The sequence below is a fragment of the Sycon ciliatum genome, chromosome 8 (genome assembly GCF_964019385.1).
Source record: "Sycon ciliatum chromosome 8, ocSycCili1.1, whole genome shotgun sequence".
Taxonomy (NCBI): domain Eukaryota; kingdom Metazoa; phylum Porifera; class Calcarea; order Leucosolenida; family Sycettidae; genus Sycon; species Sycon ciliatum.
Window position 1 is genome coordinate 31,378,302 of NC_088650.1, and position 25,569 is coordinate 31,403,870.

The following is a 25,569-nucleotide window of genomic DNA, read 5'->3' on the forward strand; positions in this document are numbered from 1 at the left end:
GACATCTGCCCAGACAGTCATCCGATGATGGAATATCCCATGTTTTAAAGGCCATGAATTGATCAAGTCAATGTTTGATTAGCATACCGGCACGTAAACACAACCACACTCACTAGTAGAAAGAAAGAATTTACTTCGAAGTACATGTACATGACTGCATACAATCTGCGGACAGAACGGTTTCGTCCTTTGTGGACTCATCAGCGCAGCACAGAGGAAATGAGGCTGAACCTGAAAGCAATCAAAAATAAAATTTCCAAAGCCAGGCCCAGATTTAAACCAGGCCCGAACGTACCTTGCCAGAGTACTCAAACTGACAATTCTTACATGACACGTGATCGTTGCCGGGGCCATGGCCAATAGGCGATCTTCCCGCCGCGGGCATAATCAGGCCATCAGGACCGTTTGACGTCATTTCGGGAGTTTCAGGACCGTTTGACGTCATTTCGGGAATGTCAGGACCGTTTGACGTCATCTCGGGAATAATTTTTCGACCTTTCGACCTTTGACCTTCCCTAATATGTTGTTTCGCGCTGTAAGAAATCAAATCAAGCACGCTCTGTCTGTCATGATGGCTGAATCTTGCCCTTGCCTGCAGCCTCGTTATCGGGCCTACGGCCCTTGGGCCGGCTGCAGGCTCGGGCAAGATTCAGCCATCATGACCTCCTGAGCGTGCTTGATTACATACGTCAGTGAGTTCTAGGGCTTGGCGGATAATGCCGGCAGAAAAATTGGCAGAATTCGGTACTTTTTCTGGTAAGTTTCATGCATGTTTGGTATGTGGATAAAGAAATGGAGCAGAATTCGAGGAATTGCCCGCCATAAGGTTTGTATGGTTCTGCCAATTTCGGTGCAAAAAAAGCAGAATCTGCCACCTTTTCGAGCATTATCCGCCAAGGCCTAGTGAGTTCTGCATAACGCAAACAGCAAAGGCACTACCCCACATGACTACTGTCATGAGAGTGCTCAACAAATACAGTCATATACATGTACATCTACATGTACATGTACCCGGTACATTGTATGTTGCACATCCGAGTTTCACGTTATGCATGATCACCAGGCAAGCTGGTGGTCCAAAACAGGCAGTCTGAGCATAAGGGAGGCGGGGATGGGACAACATTAGCGCTCCTTAGTAATAGTAGCCCTTCTTGAATATAGCCCCCCCCCCCCGCCCGTACCAGTGAGGAAAAAGAAAGAAGGAAAGAGCAAAGATAAAAATGGTATGGTGCCCATGGTGACAGGGATACTAGTACATGTACTAATAATAAGTCTTGTACTTCTTCTGAAGTAGACAAACACGGCGGCCATGGCTGCGACAGGCGGAGCGACAAAAGATGGATGGATACCAGGGAGTAGATGGATACCAGGGAGTAGATGGATACTACTGAGTAGATCTACTGGTACCTGTAGTAGATCTACTAGTACTACTAGTACTTGTAGTAGTAGAATGTTGTTCGCTAGCCAGCAGATTTGTTCAGTCTACCATCTGTTCGCGCAGTCAGTAACGGTTACATCAGGTAGAGGGGACGGTTTCAAATAGGACACCGGTTGCAAACCGGAACGGACTCAATATTCACTTTCTCTCTTGGTATTTTGATTAGAAAACATATGTCACAGTGAGACTACTATGTGTTTAAATAATATACTCCGAGCCAAAATTTCATGGCTCTGCGATGACCAGAAGCGCCATATCAAGCAGGTGAGTTTTTGACGTGTTGCTTCGCACTGCGACTTGAGTTTTACGACTTTCGAAAAATCAACTTCTTGTCGCAGGTAAACAGCGGCTCGCCTCTCGCCAATAAAGCACCGCATACCAATCAAAACTAATGGAAGCACACACAAGGCTTATTGTTACTCTGTACTGGCCGTCGTGGAGCGATAGCAATTACCTAATTTCAGACCCAGAGTGAATTTGACGTGCACTCTAAAACGTGTCCGGTTTGGAGCCACCTCTGATTTGAACTTTTTTGAAGCGAAAAATTGGGCAACTTGGAGGCAATGGGTCACCACAAAGGAGTGGCTCAGTTCGATTGACTCTGGCCCCAGAGCAAACTTCAACATGCCAGTTTCCTTCCACAAACATATTTCGAGTGAAAAATCAACGCTGATGATCGGTTTGGGTCTATACAAATTTGGCTGTCAAAACGTCCCGGTATCGAGCCGTCTCCTCTACATGTAGTATAGGTCTACATGGACTGCACTGCTGTAACATGATCCATCCTGAGCTGATAGTAATATCTGATCCGGACAGTGAGACAGGCTTTCGGAGTTCCCTTTTCACACTCTGCTCTTCGGACTTTGCAGACTAGACTCCGCCTCACATGACCTCACGCGCCAGGAAAACATTGTTGTCCACGGCGCTCTGCGATCCGATTGATTTCGAAATCCTTCCTGCAGCAGCAGCTTTGCTTGAAATCGTGTCGCGCTGCTGAATAGATCTTGCCAACACTGGCCAGCACGAAGTGGCACACGATGAAACTGCCTAGCTCCCGCTCTGCGAACGACGTTACGTGCATCGTATGTCACATGTGCATTTTTGACGGATCTGTCGTTTGGCACGTGAAGACGAGAGGAAGCGGCATACGCTAAGGCTAGGCGCCTAGCTAGATACTACTACTAGTATTACTAATACTAGGCCTATGCCCTCTCCCTACCTATGGGCTATGGCAATGCATCCACAGGATCCGGACATATCCATGATATCCATGCCATCCTACTGCTACATGTACTAGTACTAGTCCTAGACCATGTACTAAAAAATGTAGACCTTTTTAGTCTTCAGCCTTCACCATGACTTGTATTGTTCGCCCTCCATACCACGCGGGGACTCGTGAACATGAAACTTTGAAAGGGGTTTCACGAGGCCCAACTGACTAGTGCTGTCCTGACGTCAACACAACACTCGCACTAGGCCGTGACCGTAGTCGAGTCGAAGCTCTGCGCGAGACTACAGAAAAAAATCTACAGGTACAGTAGGTACCTACTGACTGTAGCCGTACTTCGCGTCATAACACGTGAAATGCTCAGAGCTTTCTTGACGTCACGCAGCACCAATTCAGTCTTCAGCTCAGCCGCAGCCTCCACAGGCACAGGTACTAACAGTACTAGGTCAAGCCGCAGGGCTAGGGGCTAGGCTGGTCAATGGAGTGGGTGGAGATTCCTATCATCGCTTCCTAACGTTGGTTCGGATCGGAGTCCTAGTCCAGACGTATTTTGGTTGGCAGACTTTATAGAGCACGCCAGAAAATCAGCCTATAAAAGTATAAATACCGCGTACCAGTTGACTTTGAAAGAGCACTCCAGCACCTCAGTAGTGACAGTACAGATTCGGTGACTCGGAACAGGTGTTTGCAAGTCGGCCAGCTAGGCGTGCTCTGCTCGTGTACTACGTGTACAGGCAGTGGGTTCCTCTGGTTCATTAGGATCCCGAGGAGTCAAACCCCGCCAGTACTGCAGTAGACCCCGAGTCACCTCCAACCACTTATTTAGGTTATTAGTATTAAAACCAGTTTTCTTCACCATTCTAGGGAGAAACTGACTTGACTGAGCAGTGATCTCGCGACTGTATTGCCAAGTACTATCTTTTTTACCAAGGACCATTACTAGCTGCTTACTGTCGTGTTGACGATTTTATAATAATAATTTTCGTTGCTGCATTGCATACACACACACGCAGTGAGTGCTAGTGCCAGTGGGCCACTTGTGTCACGCCGATTCTGTTTCACTCCACGACCGGGGTAGATCTACGCTTCAGTCCTTCTGTCGACACATGTCGCCTATTGTCGGTGGTTTACAGTCAGCACGAAAATAGAGTGTGAAAGTTGACATTGGAAGTCACGCACTCAACACGCATGTATATTCAGTGATTTTACAAGTCATTTGATTTGCACCCCGTCAATTAATTTCCTGAAAAGGTTGAAATTGCTGGCAATCGGTTTTCAGTTCTTGTTCATCAATATCGATAACGGTTGCGTCGTGTTGTCCGCGGAGTACGAGTAACAGGAACGCTGGCTGAAGCGGTGGAGGCCGCTGACCCGTCCCGAACCGACGGCGCAAGCCAGGTGCACTCGCTATCGTCACAGGTCCAGCAACAGGAACGGGGTAAAAATTTGGACATTGATTGCGAGCGCAGGAAGATAGAAGCGTATCGCACTTCCATTGGCGAATCTTCCCGAGTGCGTTCGCTGTGGCAGCGCCTACGGAGTTCCTACCACGGAGGCAACGGCATGGGGAAGCTGCGGCAACTTCGCCTCCTACTATGGAAGAATTTCCTTTTACAGGTGAGGCTTTTTTGATAACCTGTTCCAGAGCTTATGATCGGTCCCTGGTGTACATACTGGAACTGTGATGACAGTAGTGACTGTGCCACGGCCACAGAGTCAGTGTGAGCTAAGTAACAGTTACTTGAAAGGTGGTGAAACATGGAAACGCATGGTGTGCAAGGGTACTGCCCAGACATATAAACAAAAGTGCAATGGGAAACAATCACGAAACGTTCTAGAGAAGTGGATATAGCAGCGCCTCTAACAGTGTAAAGCATTGGTCAAAACGGCAAATCAGTTGTGCACGTACATGTCCACGATTGTACACCAGTGCTACATACATAGGGTAGTGTCCAACGAGACGCTGAACCATTCTCGGACACGCCATCGCGATTTTCCACCGATTTGTTACGCAGTGCTGCAGTACGCCGACAGCTGAAACCGATGCAGAGTCCGTATATCACTCCCTACAAGCATAGAGTGCACATACTCCATGGTGCGGGTTTGATGGGGGGGGGGGGGGGGGAGGGGGAGGGCTGGGGGCGGACCCGATTTGTCACCACAGCGATGCAACAAACACGGGCGGCTGCCATTTCTGTTTTGAAGCCCTGTGTGTGTGTGGGGGGGGGGGGGGGTATTCTTCTGCACTTCATGCTCGATTGAATTACGTGCAATAACATTACCAAGTGCATATACAGGAACCAAAATTCACTAGCTATTTTGACTTCCAAGCTGCAGAAAGGATGCTCATTTCACATCATTTGCTTCCCGCTTGGAATGTGTGTTGACGTAGTCCATAGTTTGATAATATGTTATTGTGTATGCTGTCTCAAGCAAAGAAGTTTCTAAGTCCAGCTGTTATGGCCTTCTTGATGTAGCTAAAATATGTTGATTGGTGTAAATAGTCCAGGAAATACGTTTCCAGCAGCTTCTGTTGTACTGGATGATGTGTGGGCTAAGCGTACAGTGGAGAGCTGCTGGCTCGGGTACAAGGTCATGTGTGCCATGGCAACGAGTGCTGTAGTCTGCTGTCGATTAGTTGTGCACTCGGTGCTGGCGAGGAAATAATGTGCCAGTGACTTGTTGCCAGCGCCTGGACTTGTTGATACTGTATTGGGGGGGGGGGGACACATCCATGGCTGAATGGTTAGCTACGGCGCTCTGGGACAGAAGCACCGGGTCGCAGGTGAACCTATCCATCTTCAGAAAAAGAAGAAAAAGAAAAGATTTTTTCGTCCGCCTCTGTTGGGGTTCCTGTAAGATTGCCAATTGCCTATCTATGTGGGATGCCCCCCCCCCCCCCCCCCCCCTGAAGCAAAAGGAATGCTTGTTAGTCATATTACTGTAGTAGTATAGATACACTGTGGCATGTATGTGCATACGTATACGGTCACGTTTGCAAAAATGCATGGCATTCCACGAGTGTGTGACATCATATGGAAGACTATGTTCAATGATTTCGTTCACTAGCATGGCGTAGCGTCGGGTTTTCTGACTGTATTCGTTGCCGCACTGTGTACTTTATCATCAAACGTTGAGCTGGTTGAGCTGTACTAGTAATGTTACTGTTATGATTATGAAATAGATAAGTCTTCCTTTCAAAATGCCATGTAGGTGGGATGATAGGCAGTTTGGGTGCGTACATTCTGTCAACGTTTGAATGAAAATGTAGGAAATCAAAGGTAGTTTGAAGAATTTCCATCGTCCTGAGGCACGACTCTTTTGTCCGTTTTGAGTAACTTGGCATAAGCTAGTGATGATGGAACCTGTTTGGATCTTCAGTGTCATGGAAATGGATGTCCATCCAAATCTTTTCTTGGAAAAGGCATCGTAATCATTCGAGTTGCTCCAGTTTGACTCCTTCCCCTTTGATTAGCTACCTTATTGGGGTTGTTGGAAAGGTATTACGGAGTGCATGTGCCTGATGCTTAGGTACTTTGTGTGTCAACCCACGCAAGCCCTGTGTGGGCTGCACGCAAGCCTGTGTGGGCTATGATCCGGCACAGCGCAGGTGGGCTTGACTCTGGAGTGCTTGCACAACCACTCCTAAACTTTTAATTTTTAATTTTATTAGCTATTATGTTAGGAACCACCACTCAGTGTAGAGGCTGTGGTGCCCAGTCAGACACGTAGGCATTGCAAAATTACCTACCTACTGGCCCTCTTGCATGCATGATGGGACACTCTCAAGGATGTTGTGCCATGCCAGAAGCAAGATAGTGGCTTATAATAGTCTGGCAAGACACTCACGCTGACTCTGACCGACTCACAGTCTCAAGAAGCATGGTGGACCATGATTCAGATTTCTAGTTGCTCCCATATTGAGAATTGTGTTTTAGACTTGGTTGGTTTAGGGGATCTGTTTTGTACTCCTTTTTTCTCTCTTCGAAACAAAGCGATTTTGTTGCCTGTAGACTCTGTTTCCACTTCAGAGAATCTTGCACCTGCATAATACATGTAACTTAGTGGCTTTTTCTTCCATTTACGAAAGCCGGTGGTGATGTTTTCCTCTTGTAAAAAGGTTGCGGATGGTGCTATGTATTTTTCGTACTTCAAGTAATTCAAACATTTGGTGACATCTGTTACTTGTGAAGGCCATGACTGTTTTGTTGGGAGGGTTTCCTCCTTTTCTTTGACCGGATCCTGGGAGTGGAGTGAGGGGTTATGGCGTAACTGTTAATGGGTATCTTCGGAGCAGAGTGAGAGGTTGTGGTGTGAAGAGAGTAGCTAGGTGAGTCCCTAGGTTGGACAGATGGTCTGCAGATGTGCCTGTTCTGGACTCAGGTTGACTCACAGTAAAGAGGAAATCATTCGGCTCCATAGTGTTGGTACAAGTCAAGTATGTAGTGGCACAGTGTACTGTAATCCCTTCCAGCCAAGCCTGAAACAGGGACTCAGAGAAGCTATCTGCTGCCTAATACTGAACTAATGCTAAAGTAATAGTAATGCCTTCTCTTGCTTGGGACTCGCCAAAATGCTGGGTCATGATTGCGCGCAACCTTACTGAAAGGTCATGGCATCACTACTTGGGCCTTGAAGTAATTTAGTTAGTTGGGGTTGCATTGATAATGGGATGCAGTGACTGACTGACTGTATGGAGACTTGAGGCCCTGTACTCTGTAGGCTGTATGGCTAGGAGGAGTATGGGGCAACACACATGGTCCTGATGGTCTGGGCCTGGGATGAGTATTTGATGGTGCCATACTGTGGCTGACAGTGACACCACCCTCTTCAACCCAGTACCTACTAGTATACTGGCAGGTACTGCATGCACTGTACTAATTTCATAAGTGTGTGGAGTACACACGTGGCTAGTTGTGTCATGTCATGTGAGCTTTCAATTCACACTTCATGCACACTGCACACACCACACACACACGCACACACACACACACACACACACACACGCACGCACACACACACACACACACACACACACACACACACACACACACACACACACACACACACACACACACACATCAGTCATCTTCATCAATAAAGTCATCATCATGTCTTCACTTCAGGTTCAAGTGGCCTGCAGTACAGTGCAGGCTAGCACCACACAACACAGTGTCATCAGCACATGGCTGTGTGTGTTCTTACTGGAATGTCACATGTTGACTTTGTGCCACTGTGGCCCAGTGTGGGGCCAGTTAGGTACCTGGTTGAATGGGGCTAGGAGTAGGTAATGAGTGTTGCCAAAAGAAAGAGTGCACAGTAATGCTAACTGGTACATGCATTACATGGAGAGTAAAACTTCAGTATAAAGTACATGCACTTTGGATATAACAATCTTTCTCTTCGCATTGGACATTACGTATTTTCCTGGGGACTCTGATTTTGGCGATCAGCAGCCCGCCAGTTGTGGTTCCAGTCACTTCTAAAAGGGATGGGATTGCGGCAGAGGCCCGTGATTGGAGCAGTAGGGTCTGAATCCAGTGTGCGTATGGCACGGCTGACGATGATACCAAATTCCTATCCAGTTCATTCCTTATTCACAGCCACCTCACACTGACACTTGGTGTGGTGCTCCATGGCAGTTTACTGGTCAGAGCCTTTCCCACTAAGCGGAAAATGCCCATCCGTAATTGTCTCCTGTTCCATAGACACAGTCGTCATACATATCCAAGACAACGGTCATGGTGTTGGTCCGTTTCTGAGCATTGCGAGTTGCTTGAACTGCAGTGCAAGCGAGGCTATGCTACCACTGTCTTTGGAGACAGGCGTTTTCGACGTGTAGCCACTGTCTTTGAGTCCTGTGTTTCGATTGTCTTTGCAGATCCGTCGGCCTGTTGGCGCGGTGGTGGAAATTCTTCTGCCCATCCTGGCATGTGCTGTCATGATAGCAATAAGGTAAGAATGAGCAGGCTATTTAAACCGTGAAGACGTCCTGCCCTTGTACCAGTTATAGGCTGTGAAATCAGACGGGCACTTAAAGAATAGGGAATGCCATTTTGCCGGCATGCCATGCACCTGACCTTACCCCCGGCCCCCCATTGCCCGCCTGTATTGGATGGCAACCCCCCCCCCCCCCTTTGCCCTGTATTGGATGGCAACTTCCCACCCTCCCCCCTTGCCTTGTATTGGATGGCAACTCCCCCCCCCCCCCCCCCGGCCCCCCTTGCCCTGTATTGGATGCCCCCCGGCCCCCCTTGCCCTGTATTGGATGGCATTTCTGTTGACCTGGGTACTCTCAGGGTCAGTAGACCTACTAGTGCATGTACCGGTTTTAAGTTTCCCTGAACTAGACCCGAGAAATGTTTTTACAGTGTACGTGTGACATGTACCTGCTGAACATGGTTGTTCAGGTGCTGGGAGTCATTCTGTGTATTTACTGGCCAAGCACACACACACGCACGCACGCACGCACACACACACACACACACACACACACACACACACACACACACACACACACACACACACACACATACCTTGAAATATGCACGCAGATGTACATTCGCGGAATCCAATGGGACATTCTGTCTATCTGCATGTGCGTCTCTTTGCTTCTAGGCAAGTCATCAAGCCTCAGGATCGCTGTTTCCGTAAGCAAGCTGTAACCGCTACGTGGAAGTAGAAAGATGTGTTCTATATGAATATTAGTCACAGCAATGCGTGGGGCCTTTGCATTCGAATAGGTGTTTGCGGGGCCTTTGCATTCGAATAGGTGCTACCCATAATGATGTAATTGTACCTAGGATTGTGTAGCCACATCCTGCTTGACTCCATGTGTGCTTTTTTGGGCACTGGGTGCCACTCACAAGTACGTATTTACAAATTTCAATATTTACTTATCTAGTCATAGCTCATAACAATTTTTGTCCTTCCTTTTATCCATGATTACATTGGCACAACATCTGAGTTTAACATTTTCTTATTGCCCGTTTTGTTTTGTGTGCCGTCGAGCACTTCACTCTGCCTTCTTTCCGAACACACTGTTGTCTGTGATCATCCTGTTCCGCCTGCTGTGCTGTGCAGGCAGCTGCTCGGACATTGACCTTCACTACCGGGCGTCGCGTATCAATGTGCTCAACTCTTCTGCGCCGGTGGTCGGGTACTATCCGGACACACCGCTGGGTAAGCACTGCTCGCTCACAGTTGCCTTTGGGTTGAAGAGTTTATGCCAGACCGGACCCACACAGCGGACAGAGCACTCTCCTTTCTGTTTATGTCTTGTGAGTATGAGGTTTGTTGAATGGAATCAGGCGTGTAGCCCGCATGGAGCACATGCACCCCCTCCCTCCCCCCCCCCCCTAAAAATTTCGACCTAGGTTCAGCATGCACGTAAATGACATGATGACCATGAATGACATGCACCTGCCATCCTACACATTGCAGTCGTGCATCCGCCTAAAGGGGGGATCAGCTACGCCCCTGGGAATTAACCTTATGGATAGTAAGATGCAGAGCTACTACGTTGTCGCACCCCGGCACCATAAACTCTAGTCTTTACACATTCAGACGTGGCGCAACAGTTTCATGAGGTCAACATCACTGGACAGTACTTTGCAGCGTTGTTCATGGGATTGTAGTTAAAGCCTCTTGTACAGGCAAAATGAATTGCACATATCATCAAACAAATTCAAATTCAGTTAACTACTTTGCAATACGAAATCAATTTCAATGCTAGTAAATCAGGATCAGTCGTAGATGTAGATGTCATCGTGAATACATTGTCCGAGGTAAGCATGCAGTCACTCCAGTCTTTCCGGAGGCATGGGTTCATATCCCACCACCGCTGCCACCATCGTAACACCCATACTCTCAAAGGCTCACAGCTACGGTTTAAAAGTTGCCCATTCTGCAAGGAGGAGAAGAAGACTAAGGCAATGCTTACTGTAAAAGCAGAAATTTTCGGTGGTGTAATTGTTTCGGTATTCTCCAAAATCGGCGGTGCGGTGGAGGGACGAATTCGGTAAACCCATTTTCCAGGTAAGTGTACTAGTACTACAGTGCTGGCAACTGAAATCCGACCCCCTGAGCGGTGCGCTCAAATCTCAAAGAATGTGAACCCACCGCTCAGGGGGTCGGATTTCAGTTGCCAGCACTGTAGTACCGAAATTTTCGGTGCGTTTTATTTTAGGTAAAAATTGTCGGCACCGAAGTTAGTGAAAATAAAACACCACCGAAAATTTCTGCTTTTGCGGTACCATGAATACCTACGGAGTGCTATTCATGCGTATACTATTTTGTAATTACGTGTGATAAAAAGGTACCCATACAGTCAGACCACCCATAGGCGAGCACATCCGTTTTCCACAAAAAATATCCGGATAGGCGAGGGAACCGGATAATCGAACACACATACTGTATGTATGCATGGCATATGCTGTAAATCGGTAACCAACGATTTTCTTCCGGATGGCGAGGGATCCGGATAAAAGAGGAGCGGACAAGCGAGGTCTTACTGTGCTACACATGGATCATGTGGTTGTTGTTACTGCATGCACTCTGTTTTATGTCCTGTGTTGACCAGCCCGTCGGATCATGGAGACGGCGAGTTGCATGAGCAGCGGAATGTACGTTGAATACAACTCTTCGTTCTTCAACGAGACGGTCACCAACGAGACGTTCTTCACCATAAACAACACGCTCAATTTCCTCGGCCAGCCGTTTCAGATCCGCGCCTACAACAGCTCGACCTTGCTTGAGCGGGATGCGACCGTGTCATTGGATCAGACAGATGTACTGGGAGGTATGTGCTAGGTGTTGCGTGAGTTGTTGTTAAATCCGAGGTTGTTATTCACCAGTCGTTGTATGCGAGGTTGGTAGTCACGAGGGTTTCTGTACATCTCATGGAAATTGTGGGCTGCTTGTTTTTTTTGTACCTGTGTTGTGTCTTAATGCCATCCTCTGTCACAGGCATGTGCGAAGCGGCAGGTTGCATACTAGGGGCTGTTGAGTAGAATGTCTTGCAGGAAATCTAATCTAGCTGGGTTATGCTTGTGTGTGTGTGTGTGTGTGTGTGTGTGTGTGTGTGTGTGTGTGTGTGTGTTTGTTTGTTTATGCTGAGTTCAGGTATTGTATTTGAGGACATTGAAAACAGTGCGACGGTGACGAGGCTACCCCGAAACATGGAGTACGCTATTCGCTTGCGCCCGTCAGCCGCTGGAGGACGAAATCAGGACGGTCCGTCATGGAGAACACGCCGCCAAGAGCCGGTCTTTGAACGCACCGGAGTAGTCCGCTATGTGTACGTAATATCTAGCACGTGTCCTATAGTCTATCTATCCCATAGCCTGTATCCTATAGTATTTTCCCGTATTTTCCAGAATATAAGCCGTACTGGAGAATAAGCAGCACCCAGATTTTTTTAAACTCATGCCATGGGTGTGTCTCGACCTTCTGGTAAAAACTAGTCAGGCTAAGAATATGCAGTAGTAGCTCTCTGTTGGATTCCTAAGCACCCATTGTGGAGATGGTGATGTAATCGTCAAGTTGCAGTTCATAATCATTATGCTGATAGTCTTCACTGTGAGCTGTGTCACACAATAACCTACTCCTTACCGGTGTCATCTGTCTATTTGTGTGTGTGTGTGTGTGTGTGTGTGTGTGTGTGTGTGTGTGTGTGTTTCCCTGGAGTGCGAAAGTTTGAACCAGCTGAGCATTTTCTGGCTGTTTTCTCCGCTTCATTCTCTTGCATCCGCACAGGGTGTACGACGTTACATTTGCACCGCTCCAGTACATTATTGACCAGGCCATTGTGCGCACTCAGGTGGAAGAAGGCGGTCAGTGCAAGCTGAATAGCACGCAGTGTCCGGACGTCTCGCAAGTCACCACAACCTGCACTTTCACGTAAGCCGATATCGTGGCTCTCAGTCACGACCACCAACGCATGCACCGCTACTTGTGCAGAGTGATCACCCGAGTAGCAGACTCGGGAAGACTGACTGTATGTTCTTTTGACATGACACCTGAGCACTACAGTACCGTCGGTCGCCGAAGAACTGGGGGTTCAGCCGCCTAGCCTAGACCGTTCTTGGTTTAATGTATTTCACTCTATGCGCAGTTGAGTTACCGTGTATACATTGGTATGCTGTGCTTGGCAAAATTCTAGCCTGTTCATTCTTTGGCGCCCGATAGTACCGTATGCTTCCTTGCATCATATCCGATTAAAATTGTCATCCAGCAAATATCAGCGGTTGCTCACCAACTGATTGGTTGTTACTCCGAGTAGTACCGTGTGTGCGCAACTTTGAACTGTTGAGTGGGAGAGCTTGTATAGCCACGCACAAATACGTCTTGGTAACTCAAATATGGAGTGGTTCCGGTTCACGGAACGACATTGCACTTGTTACTTGAAAGGATTAGGTGACTTGAAAAAGAGTGTCACCAGAAAACCTTATTTGAGACAAGGTCTAGTTAGTTGAGACAAGTAGAGACAAGTGAAGCATGCAAAAAGGGAAAAGGCAGCAAAAAAAGGAGCCACAGGCTCGCTGCGCATGCTCCGGGCTGAGAGCTGCAAAACGGTGCACGCGATGCGTGCAGCAAGACATCAGCATGACGTCAACATGATGTAACACATAAACAAATAAAGACATAATGAGCGTAACGCGGATTCGTGATGCATATTCACGACACTCCCCGGGCATTGGCCGGAGAACAGAATTAACCATAATTAATAACAAGGAGAAATTTCACACAAAACACGTGGAAAGATAACTGAAGAGCATAAAGAATGCGAGAGCAATGAGAGTAATGAGAGCGAGTGAGCGGGCGCGCGCGCGCGCGAGAGAGAGAGAGAGAGAGAGAGAGAGAGAGAGAGAGAGAGAGAGAGAGTTAAACACGGCCGTCGGCGATCAAATCCTGCAAGTTGGACTGAAAATTGCTGGCAGCGGCTCGTGTCGGTCTTCGTACGACTGCAACGGGAGTGCTAGTCTTCTGAGCTGGGGTAGCTGAGGATTCTGAGGAACTGCTGGTCTCCTGAGCTGGGGTACCTGGGGATTCCGAGGAACAGCTGGTCTCAAGCGGACACAGTAAGCTTACTGGCCGCTTGATGGTACGTTTGTCCGAAGTGAGGACGGTGGCAGAGCGGATGTTGCCATCACTGCTGGTGTGTACTTCTTGGATTCGTCCAAGGCGCCAGTGGCCGCGAGGCAATTCCTCCTTGATGAGGACAACGTCAGCAGGCTTCGGAAACGTTGAGGATCGAGTCCTTGACTGCTTGAACGAAGACGTGTGGGCTTCTCGCAGACTGAGGAGGTACTCGTTCCTCCAGGCGAGCCAGAACTGATCAAGATGTCGTTGGCCCTTCTTCCAAAGGTCCAACAGGCTGTCTGCAGAGGAATTGATAGGCTGGTAATCCGGGTCGGTTGGGTCGTTGCTGACCGTGAAGAACCCCTGTGTGGCAGACAGGCTGATGAAATGACCAGGCGTCAGGACTGTGCACTGTTCTTCGTCGACATAGACTAGCGGCCGAGAATTGACGACAGACTCAACTTCTGGCAGGAGAGTGGCGAGTTGGCTGGTTGTGAGGAGGCGTCTCCCGATGGTCTTGCGCATGGAGCGTTTGACAATACCCACAAGCCTTTCATACATTCCACCCATCCACGGAGAGTTGGCAACGATGAAGTGCCACTGGATCTGATGGCGGCTAATGTAGGACGTAACACTGGTGTCCACCACAATGTTGCTCCAGGCGATGTCAAGAGCGGACTTGGCCAGCTTAAATTGGGGAGCGTTGTCAGACACAACTAGCTCTGGCGTGCCACGGCGGGCGACGAAACGTCTCAATGCGAGCAGAAACTCGGCAGCTGTCATGTCGTGGACTGGCTCCAAATGAACAGCTCTGGTCACCATGCACGTGATCAGGCAGACCCATGCCTTAGCGGTTTCTGACTGTGTACGGACGAGGACTGGGCCAAAGTAGTCCAGGCCGATGTGTGAGAATGGTCGCGCTTGGGTCACTCTGGTAGAAGGTAGCGGACTCATCTGAGGTGTCTTGTATGGCGCGCCTTCGTAGCGAATGCACGTCTGACAGCGGCGCACGAGGGCCTTTACAGCTGATCTGCCTTTCGGGATCCAAAACTGATATCGGACACGGGATAGTGTGTGCGCTATGCCGCCATGCATGACCTTGAGGTGGCAATCACGTATGATTAGGTTGGCAATGGCGTGTTCCTTGGAGATCAGGACGGGAAACCTCGATTTGGAGCAGAGGTCAGCATTCTCCAGTCTTCCACGGCATCTCAGTACTCCGTTGTCGAGCACTAAGTTGAGCTTAGTTGCCAGCGGATGTTGCTTCCCACTGGACAGAGCGGTGATCACATCTGCATAGTGTGCAGACTGGCTGTGGCTGATCCAGACTTGCTCTGCTGCTTCGATTTCTCTAGGCGTGAGAGGTCCAGATGGAGTCGGTTTCTTCCGCAGCCTACAGAGGAAACGAAAGCAAAGTGCAGACACACGCACTAAAGAGTCGAACGACGAGAAGTCGTTCACAACAATGCCATATGGGAATACATCAGATTTTTTATTTGTCTGTGAACCCTGACCAAATGGCTGACCCCCCGACCCCTTTGAGGTGACTTCCGGAGGACCCTCCGCCGGCGCAACAGTGACGGTTGCTGCAGTGGTGCCTTCAATCGGCAGGCTGGGGCCGTTCCACCAGGTGTCGCATTTTAACAAGGCTGCGGCGCTCAATCCACGGGATGGCAGGTCGGCTGGATTCAGCTTTGTCGGGACGTAGTGGTGGAGAACGTCTGGAACGGCTGCGATGGCGTTGACGCGGTTCTGCTCAAAGACGGGGAGCTTCGTGGACTTGAGCCAATGGAGTACAGTCGTTGAGTCGGTGTACAGATGAGTGGTTTGGAACTGGAGGTCCAGTTGCTTGCGTAGGTACACGATAAGGCGAGATCCTAGGCTTGCCGCCATCAACTCTAACCGTGGGATCGTTTGACCCTTGACGGGAGACACCTTCGTCTTGCTGAAGATGATGTGCCGCTGATTCTTGTCACCGACAGTGCTTTCTAAGTACGCAACGGCAGCATAGGCGATCGCTGACGCATCGCAGAAGACGTGCAACTGATACGACGGACTCTTACATGTGGGTACACCGACGTAGCGCAAGATCGGATAGCTGCTAGACTCGTCAAGGTCGGCGGCTATTGGGTGCCAGCGACTGAGGACGTCGGAGGGCAGTGGGTCATCCCATGACACAGCAAGCTTCCAGATATCTTGCATAAGAACCTTCGCTCTGATGGAGACGGGGGCGAACAAGCCAAGCGGGTCGAAGAAGCGAGACAGTGCCTGTAGAACCTGGCGTTTCGTAGTGACAACAAGGTTAGCTGCATTAGGCGACTGTACGGACAAGACATCCTCTCTGGGGTCCCAATGGAGACCAAGGCATTTCTCGCGAGCGCTTCTTGAGCGATCGTGTTCTGGGATCTTGTCCAAAACCTCGGAAGAGTTTGATGCCCACTCTCTAAGGTTCATGCTGATTGCGGAGAACGTCGCCTTTGCTGATTGATAGTGAGCGACAGCATCGCTGATGGTGTCCTTGCCCAGGATGATGTTGTCTACGTACGTGTTTCGGAGAATGTCGTCTGTCTCCGGTGAACAGGTCTGCGTGAGGTGGTACTTGATTGTTGCAGACAGCAGGAAAGGGCTGGAAACAACACCGAAAGGGACTCTACAGAAACGCAGAGTTTGGAGATTGCTGTAGTTGACTGGTTGGTTGGGGTCATCCAACCACAAGAAACGAGTGACATCACGATCGGCTACGTTCAAATTCATCTGTAAGAACGCTTTCTCGATGTCACTACAGACGGCAATAGGGTGCATGCGGAAACGCAGGAGAATGCCACAGAGATCAGGGATCATGCACGGCCCAGGGTACAGACAATCATTGAGACTGGGCGAAGTCTTCGATACACGAGCGGATGCGTCGTACACGACACGGATCTTAGTGGTGCTGCTGGACAGCTTGAGCACACAGTGATGTGGCAAGTAGTGTATTGGATGCGAGTTGTCTCTCTGGCTGGGACAAGCAACCCGTTCGATGATACCAAGTGACAGTTGCTCTTCAAGTACCTTGCTGTACTTGACGAAGGTATCAGGCTCGTGACGGAGACGTTTAATGAGTGACTTCAAACGTCCGAAAGCAAGTGGAAAGTTGTTTTCCAAAGGCGGATGTTGTTGTCGCCAAGGCCACCCGACGGTGTACCGTCCGTCCTCAAACACAACTGATTGGAGAAAGTCGTCATACGCATGATCGTTGCTGGGGCGTGTCGCACTGAGAGAGTCGAAATCTTCAACAGCCCAGAAGCGCTCAAGGTCAAACGAGGGATCTTCACGTCGATGACTTGCTACGGCTAAAGTGGTGTTGCTCTCGATTACCGAACAGGCGTGCTCAGTTGCTACTGTGCCGGCGCAAACAAAACCAAGTGACGAGTCCAAAAGCTGCAGGCCATCGGGAAAGGAGATGCGGTCAGTGCCCAGGATCTTGTAGTAGTGATCAAGACCAATGAGGATGTCGATACACAGGCGATCGTTGGATGACGTGAGCGGCTCCGCAAGAGGAAGGGTGTTGAGGCTCGGGTGTCTGTTGGTGTCCAAGGGGACGCGCCATATCGGTGAAGTGATTTGGGGAATCACATTGGCGGACAATGGAAGGATAGAGTCATTCTTCAGTTTGAGATTGACCTCAACGCGTGGGTACTGAGACGTGTTCCTCGATGCACTACCGAAAGTAGAGAGGGCAATGTGATCTTGACCTAGAACACTGAGGTTGGCTTTCGCCTGGAGCGCCTGCGTGACGTACGACCGGCAAGAGCCACTATCGAACAGTATACGTGCAGACAGCGTGGTCGGGGTACCGGAAGAGTTGGACACTACATCTGCAACTGCGGTTTGCATGATGACGGACTGGTTGTCGCCTGCGACTGTGGTAATGGCAGGACGTGGCTGGAAAGGTGCCGCGTTGGCACACATTGCGGAGCTTGGTTGTGCACCGAATTTCACGGGACACAAACTGGAGTGATGGTCAGGCTTACGACAATAGAAGCAAGGCTTCTGCAGACTACACGAAGAAACACTGTGGCCTGGCCGTAGGCACCGTTGACACTTGTCGCCTAGGCGTGGTTTCCTTGTTTCAAGAGTGCTATACTTGGAACACATGTCAGAGTAGTGGCTTTCCCTGCAGAAAGCGCAGACTTTCTTTCTTGGCTGTGACTGGCGACTCGACTCGCCAACAAGAAGTACGGACGACTTATGTACGGAAGACGGCTGTTCATGTTTGCTACTGGCGGCATGACTGGACTGGCGCTCGGCTGTCTCCTGCGCTACTATATACGCACACAACTTGACTCTCAACTCGGCGACAGACCACGGATCGATGCCTTTCTGCAACTCAAGTTGCGCAAGCACGTGACGCGGAAGCTTGCTGGTCATCAGTGAAATGAAGATTGGTTGGTCAGTGTCTTCTTCAAGAGCGTTGAGACTGCGTAGATGTAGTTCTACCGTATCGTACAGCTTACGGAGCGAGGACGGCTTGTTGGTTGCCGGTGGAGTTTCCATCAGGGCGACATGGTGAGCATTAACCTGCACCTGCGTGTTGCCATAACGCTCGTCGAGCAGGCCAAGAGCAACAGCATAATTTGCATCTGACAGAGACAAACCAGAAATGGTGTCGAGTGCATTGTGTGTCACATGCTCCTTTAGGTAGGAAAGCTTCTGTACATCGCTTAGTCCAGTGTGTTTGTGTACGGATGCCATGAACATGTCGTGGAAAGACTTCCATTGCAGGATGTCGCCATTGAATTTAGGTAAACCTAACTTTGGTAAATTGACAGTGGACTTGTGAGATGCTTGAGTGGTGAGTGATTCACTATGCTGTTGTAGCAGAGTTTGAGTTTGTTCCTGTGTTTGACGATGAATGGTGAGTAACTCTTTCATCTGGCTTTGCATTAGCTTGACAACTGAGTCGTCGTCCGATTTGTTAGTACTCGACTCTGGAGAGGTCTGACAATCTGCTGTTGATTTCAGTTGAGAAATTCGGAATTTGAGCTTTTTGATCACGCTCATAGCTTCAAACTGGAAGTCCAGATTATCGTCTGCTTCCTGTTTACAAGCAGCTTCGTCAGAGCTCTCCAGGGCGGAGGAATCAACACAATTTGACAAAAGCTCACAGACCTCATCAAATGCTACGACATCGGACTCTAAAGATGCACATGTTTCACTTAGCTTTTCTGCTGTTGCAGATGAGGGAGCTCCAGACAATAATGCATTGCCGTCATCGAGGCATTGCTGGATGCTCTTCCGCAGCCGAAGTATCTTGCCGCGATACCGCTTAGTTGATGCCGGATTAGGAGCATCGGCACTCGAAGCCTTTTTTGGTGGCATTCCCGGGTTTCGGCACCAAGTTTGTGCGCAACTTTGAACTGTTGAGTGGGAGAGCTTGTATAGCCACGCACAAATACGTCTTGGTAACTCAAATATGGAGTGGTTCCGGTTCACGGAACGACATTGCACTTGTTACTTGAAAGGATTAGGTGACTTGAAAAAGAGTGTCACCAGAAAACCTTATTTGAGACAAGGTCTAGTTAGTTGAGACAAGTAGAGACAAGTGAAGCATGCAAAAAGGGAAAAGGCAGCAAAAAAAGGAGCCACAGGCTCGCTGCGCATGCTCCGGGCTGAGAGCTGCAAAACGGTGCACGCGATGCGTGCAGCAAGACATCAGCATGACGTCAACATGATGTAACACATAAACAAATAAAGACATAATGAGCGTAACGCGGATTCGTGATGCATATTCACGACACCGTGTTCATTTGTTACTCCGAGTAGTACCCTGTTCATTTGTTACTCCGAGTAGTACCCTGTTCATTTGTTACTCCGAGTAGTACCCTGTTCATTTGTTACTCCGAGTAGTACCCTGTTCATTTGTTACTCCGAGTAGTACCCTGTTCATTTGTTACTCCGAGTAGTACCCTGTTCATTTGTTACTCCGAGTAGTACCCTGTTCATTTGTTACTCCGAGTAGTACCCTGTTCATTTGTTACTCCGAGTAGTACCCTGTTCATTTGTTACTCCGAGTAGTACCCTGTTCATTTGTTACTCCGAGTAGTACCCTGTTCATTTGTTACTCCGAGTAGTACCCTGTTCATTTGTTACTCCGAGTAGTACCCTGTTCATTTGTTACTCCGAGTAGTACCCTGTTCATTTGTTACTCCGAGTAGTACCCTGTTCATTTGTTACTCCGAGTAGTACCCTGTTCATTTGTTACTCCGAGTAGTACCCTGTTCATTTGTTACTCCGAGTAGTACCCTGTTCATTTGTTTGCTAGGCAACACTGTACAGGTCTACTCTTGTTAGTACAACAACGATTACAAGACACACCGCATTAGCAGACAACGATCCAAAAATCCCCTGACGCCTGAAACACATTTAAGTTAACAGTCGTACAAGCCAAATAGTAGATACTCGTTATAAGACCAACTTTTTGCCCCCCCCCCCCCCCCCCCCCCCCGGTGGTCTACTGACCAGGGTGGACCTGTACCGTTTCAGCACAGCTCTGTATCAGATGATGCTCATCACGAACACCCTTTCTGCAAGTGCCAAAGTGCATCTTATTACGGACTGGTGTTGACATGGATAGTGGGGAATGTGCAATGGTATTGACACGTGTGGTAGTTGTGAATGTCAAAGGAAAAGGATGGAAATCTCCGTCCATTTCCTTTTGGAGTCAACAACGTTTCATCACCGCACTCCGTCGAACACACTGGAGGAAGACCATGTTTTCACTATGCATGCGCAATATGAGAGATGTGAACAAGGTACATGTACTAGTAGTCGTAATATTATAACTACACGTACACTGGGAATCCACACCTTGGCCTGGGAATAACACTGGGAATCCAATCCCTGGCCTGGGAATAACACTGAGAATACACACACGTACACTGTACTGGGAATCCTTTAAAAAATTCACTGTTTATATTTTTGTATGTTTGCCTCTTTTCACGGTGCTCGTCCTTTGCAGGAGAGATAGCGATCAGCGACAATTCTCTGTTCAGTTTGATAGCACCGACGAAGACTACGTCCCAAAACTTTTTCCCAACTTACTGACCTGCTCTTGCACCAGGACATCGTTTCTGGTAGGTAACAGTTACTCGCATCGGACAGGTCTGGCTGTGTGTTGAACCATTGCATCTCCGATTTCGCAGCCTAGCGTTGCTCTAGCATTCAAAATAGTCTACAACAGCCGCCCCACTAATAACCTGTCGGCTGGATTTGACCACTGTGATCCGGGTCATGGGTGACTTATAATTATAGCGATTTCAGCCAAATGACTGTTTTTGGGCAACTCGCCTGGTCAAATTGGAGCCCATATCACATGCTTTGCTGCACTGTGTTTTCTGAGTAAAATTTGTCAACGCAAAACGAGGTGGCTTGGTAGTTTACTTTACCCGCTATTATTTTCCGTTTTACGGTGGGTTGCAACTCAATTTGTCCCTGCACTCGTGAAGAATCCAGTGTTACACATGAACTTGGCAATCGGAGATGGGGGGGGGGGGGGCACAATGCATGTCCAGTGCCGTGCTTATGGGCTCCGCATTGTTTCTGCTTGCCTCACCTGCTTCTATCTGCCTTGCATATTTTTTACTTAGTCATCCAACATGTTGAAGACATACTCGGCGTCGTGCAGCTGTGACGTGCCCGGGTCGGAGGTGTGCATATCCAATGGACCAGTGGAACTGAGTTGTTGCGGGCGCTGCGATAACTCTCCTAAGAACAAAACATTCCTGCCTGTTGTGGCAAAGGTAGGGTCCTCTGGACGTTTTGCTCAGCTATTCGTGTAGTGTTAGGAGGAGTGCACATGCCCATTTCAATTCATTCAATGTGTTGAAAAAACTTGTGATGAGTCCTGGAGTAGTAAGCTATTTGTGGTTGTTTCAAAAAACAAAACAAAAAATTAGCACTTCAATGTTGCCATATTGCTATTATAGTACAGCTGTTTGAACATGCCATGTGTTAACTTTTTCTGTAACTGTTAACTAGCTATGTTCTCTAATTGGGTACTATAACCTTCGTCTATGACTCTGCTCCTTGTCTTTCAGAACTTCCCGTATCCTAACTATCGCGATGACACGTTCCTGACGATTGCTGGATTCATGATCAGTTTGCTCTTCGTTCTGGCTCTCATTTATCCGGCGGGAATGTTTGTTCGGGTAAGACCAGCCCTGGCTGATTCTAGAGTTGCGTGGTGATGGACTGGAATAACCCTGTGCCACATACACTGCCTAACTGTGTAGGGTTATTCTGGGTGTAAACGGCTGTCCGATCCTGAATCAGGTTATCCTTTCATCCATTCACGGCGTAGTCCTTCCCCTGTCTGTCGCCATGTATAGACGGTACACGGTGACCTCGCATTACCCCGTACTACGCACGATACCATGCTCTGCTGGGCGTGGTCTCCCCGACTCTTCACTATATCTACACTCACACGTCTGTTAAATAAATAAATAATGCACTTCCTTATGTCGGTTCTTGACACATCAGCGGCCGTGCGGCGCACTGGCTTTGAACACACCATATAAAGTTGTACTTATGTAGGAGTTGCATTATTTGATAGAAAGTATATTTTTCACAGTTAAAGGGGAAGTTTAAAGGCAAAAATTAAAATTTCACCAGTTGTAGTCTTCGGGGTGCTGAGTCGAAAGGTCGTGGTCCAAGGAAGCTGAGACGCTCCCTTCCTACTTGAATCCCAATCGAACTCGCGCACTTCCACCGAAACTAGGTGACTGCGCCCTACGAGATGGGGATTTGTATGCAAAATGTCACTAAAAGCGCCATTTCGTTCTTATAAAAGCACGGATGACCGCGATTGGCCCATATGTTGTAGTCTTTTGGATGCTGAGTCAACTGGTTTTGGTCCGAAAAGGCTGCGATGCAGCGTTCCTCCTTTATTCCCAATCGAACATGGTTGAACACGCGGTCACGTGCTCCTGGGTGCCCAACTCACCTGGTCACCACGCCAGCAGGCGACAACTTTCACACCAAGGTTCAACTCATGTGACAGGACTGCACCCAAAAAAGGTGAAACAGGCTAGTAAGTTGTACCCTCCAGGCGTGGTGACCAGGTGACTGGTGTACGCAGGAGCACGTGACCGCTTGTTCAACCATGTTCGATTGGGAATAAAGGAGGAACCCTGCATCGCAGCCTTTTCGGACCAAAACCAGTCGACTCAGCGTCCAAAAGACTACCACATATGGGCCAATCGCGGTCATCCGTGCTTTTATAAGAACGAAATGGCGCTTTTAGTGACATTTTGCGTACAAATCCCCATCTAGTAGGGCGCAGTCACCCAGTTTCGGTGGAAGTGCGCAAGTTCGATTGGGATTCAAGTAGGAAGGGAGCGTCTCAGCTTCCTTGGACCACGACCATTCGACTCAGCACCCCGAAGACTACAACTGGTGAAATTTTAATTTTTGCCTTAACTTCCCCTTTAAAAGAGTATTTATTTCGTAGAGCTTGAGTGGATATAGATTCCAAGGTTCGAACCCCAAGATGGGCAGTTGGTTACATTTTTTCTCTCCTTGCATGTTTCGTATCTGCATCCTGTGGCTCTTGCCATCACCGTCTATTAGATCTACCTTGTCCATGTACCAGCTACTGATATGCAAGCGGCAGGGGTGTTGGAACGAGTTTGGCGTTGGAACGAGTTTGGCGTTGGTGTGCCCAACCCCGGTAGGGGATCTCCCCGCAGTGAACTTTCTGAAAAATTGGCTCAATTTCCCCTGTTAATTGTTACTGAGAAGAGGTTGGGGTTTTAAAATCGACGGCGCGGTCTTCATTTCTGAAGTGATTGGTGTGGCTTTTGCTGCACCTGCTGCACCGATTATTATGCCCTGCTGCTGATGTGGATGTTGATGGTATGGGCACGTTTGATGGTGTTAATGGTGTTCTTTGTTGCTGGTGTGTAGGAGCTGGTTTTGGAGAAGCAATCTCGTATGCGTGAGACAATGAAGATGATGGGGCTGAGCACGTGGATCAACTACCTGTCCTGGTTTATCAAGCAGGTGCTGCAATTCTTCATTGCAGCGCTCTTCTGCACCATCATCATCGTTGTGAGTATGAGCCACCATCCGCACCAAGCTATGCATGCAGCTAGTGCTCTATTTCCGATCATACGGAGCAAATCACAGTTTGGAACATGCCGAATATTCTATGGGTGTTTCAAGTGGCTACGCCATGCATTCCTTGTTTCAAACTTTCCTTTCGTTTGAGCAACCGCATTAGGATAGAGTCCTTCAATCCCTTTTTGTCCATGTCCATTGTTGTGTGTGTGTGTTCCCTGGTTCATTGTGTTGTTGTTGTGTTGGGTACAGGGCGGGAAAGTGTTCCCAGAGAGCAGTGGGATCCTGCTCTTCCTCTTCTTCCTCGTCTACTTCATCGTCTCCGTCCTCTTCCTCTTCATGCTGGCGTAAGCTTGGCGTCTTTATGGTGTGATTCGCGTGTCTGTCTTTTTTTATGTCTGTTTACGGACATCTGCTTTAGTACCGGGGTATGTTTGCTTGAGCATGTCCGTAAGCGAAGCAGTTATTTGCCTCTTCAAAGAAACCACTTCCATCCACGCATCATGATATTTTGTTTGTTTGTTTCACGTTATATTTTACATCGCAAACCAAACGGGCATTGGTGCCCAATATTATGATGGCGATAAGATTAAAAAAAATGAAATGTGGCATATTCTCAGAGCCCATGAGTCTGTGGGTATCATGGGCTTGATAGGGTACACGTACTAACGTTAGTTCTACACTGAGTGTATCTAGTGGGACATGTATGCGTATTGTGCATCCACACAGGAGCTCAAGTCTAGGAACAGCTTCTTACCTGTCAATATGCTATTTGCCTGTTCCCTCTCCATTTGCAGTGCGATCTTCAGTGATCCTCGCGTAGCCATGATATCCTCCTTCGCTATCTGGTTCGTGTCCTACGTACCGTATTTGGCAACGTCTGCCATGTACGACGAAATGTCCACGTAAGCCCTGCAACTGCTTGTCTGCTGGTAAACTCTACATGTACAGTATAATATACATTGTATTAGATAAACCTTGTATTGTAGAAACACGCTTTTGGCCTGACACCAATACGGTGCAGATGGTCCCAACAGACCGGGGCTCTACCAACCCTGGATGGTTGTAGTACAACACACTGTTTCCGAACACAGTGTTCCACCACCTTGCTGTCAAACTAAAAGCATGTACCGTAAAATTCCGTAAATAAGCCCACCCTAAATAACGCCCATGTCCGATAATAAGCCCAGTTTTAGGCGGTGTACACTTCAAGTCCGTTTTAGCGCCCATGCCCGAAATAAGCCCAGGGCGTAAAGTGGACAAGTGGTTTACCTATCAAATCTGTAATTTATCGCTACATTCTTGCTTACGACCAAATTTCCAGCTGTGGTTTGATGTACCTGTACCGCGCTCAGTGTGAATGGTGGTTCACTGAAACTAGTGGGTTGCTGATAGATTGATCTTCTGCAGCTTGCGTCCGAAATAACGCCCATGCCCTAAAATAAGCCCATGCCCAAATATACGCCCGGTTTTTGACGCTCTGCAAAGTATACGCCCGGGGCTTATTAACGGAGTTTTACGGTATAATGTCATGTACATGAACTTCTGAGCAGCGTGGTCCAGTAGCTACCGCTATGTGCCCATGTCTGAGACTTATAGTCAATGGAGTACAATCACCCACCTCATGTATATTATGTTATGTTTGTAGTTTTTTTTGTTTGTATTCTTTATTTAGTTGTGTTGGGGATGGTGGTGGGGGTGGTGTAGGTGTGTATGGAGAGAG

At 48.4% G+C, this 25,569-nt stretch overlaps 1 protein-coding gene across 1 annotated transcript in view; it reads left to right on the top strand.

Moving 5' to 3' along the window:
• Positions 1 to 3,312: 3,312 nt before the first annotated feature.
• Positions 3,313 to 25,569, top strand: part of LOC135822740 (phospholipid-transporting ATPase ABCA3-like) — a gene marked incomplete at its 3' end in the record, with an annotated part of 60,521 nt that continues 38,264 nt past the window's right edge. Inside the window, 13 exon segments of the mRNA XM_065335566.1 lie at positions 3,313 to 4,283; positions 8,548 to 8,621; positions 9,285 to 9,316; positions 9,750 to 9,848; positions 11,248 to 11,466; positions 11,790 to 11,964; positions 12,423 to 12,566; positions 20,749 to 20,863; positions 21,377 to 21,529; positions 21,827 to 21,937; positions 23,694 to 23,837; positions 24,099 to 24,193; positions 24,644 to 24,751. Coding sequence (XP_065191638.1) covers positions 4,230 to 4,283; positions 8,548 to 8,621; positions 9,285 to 9,316; positions 9,750 to 9,848; positions 11,248 to 11,466; positions 11,790 to 11,964; positions 12,423 to 12,566; positions 20,749 to 20,863; positions 21,377 to 21,529; positions 21,827 to 21,937; positions 23,694 to 23,837; positions 24,099 to 24,193; positions 24,644 to 24,751 — 1,523 coding nt within the window.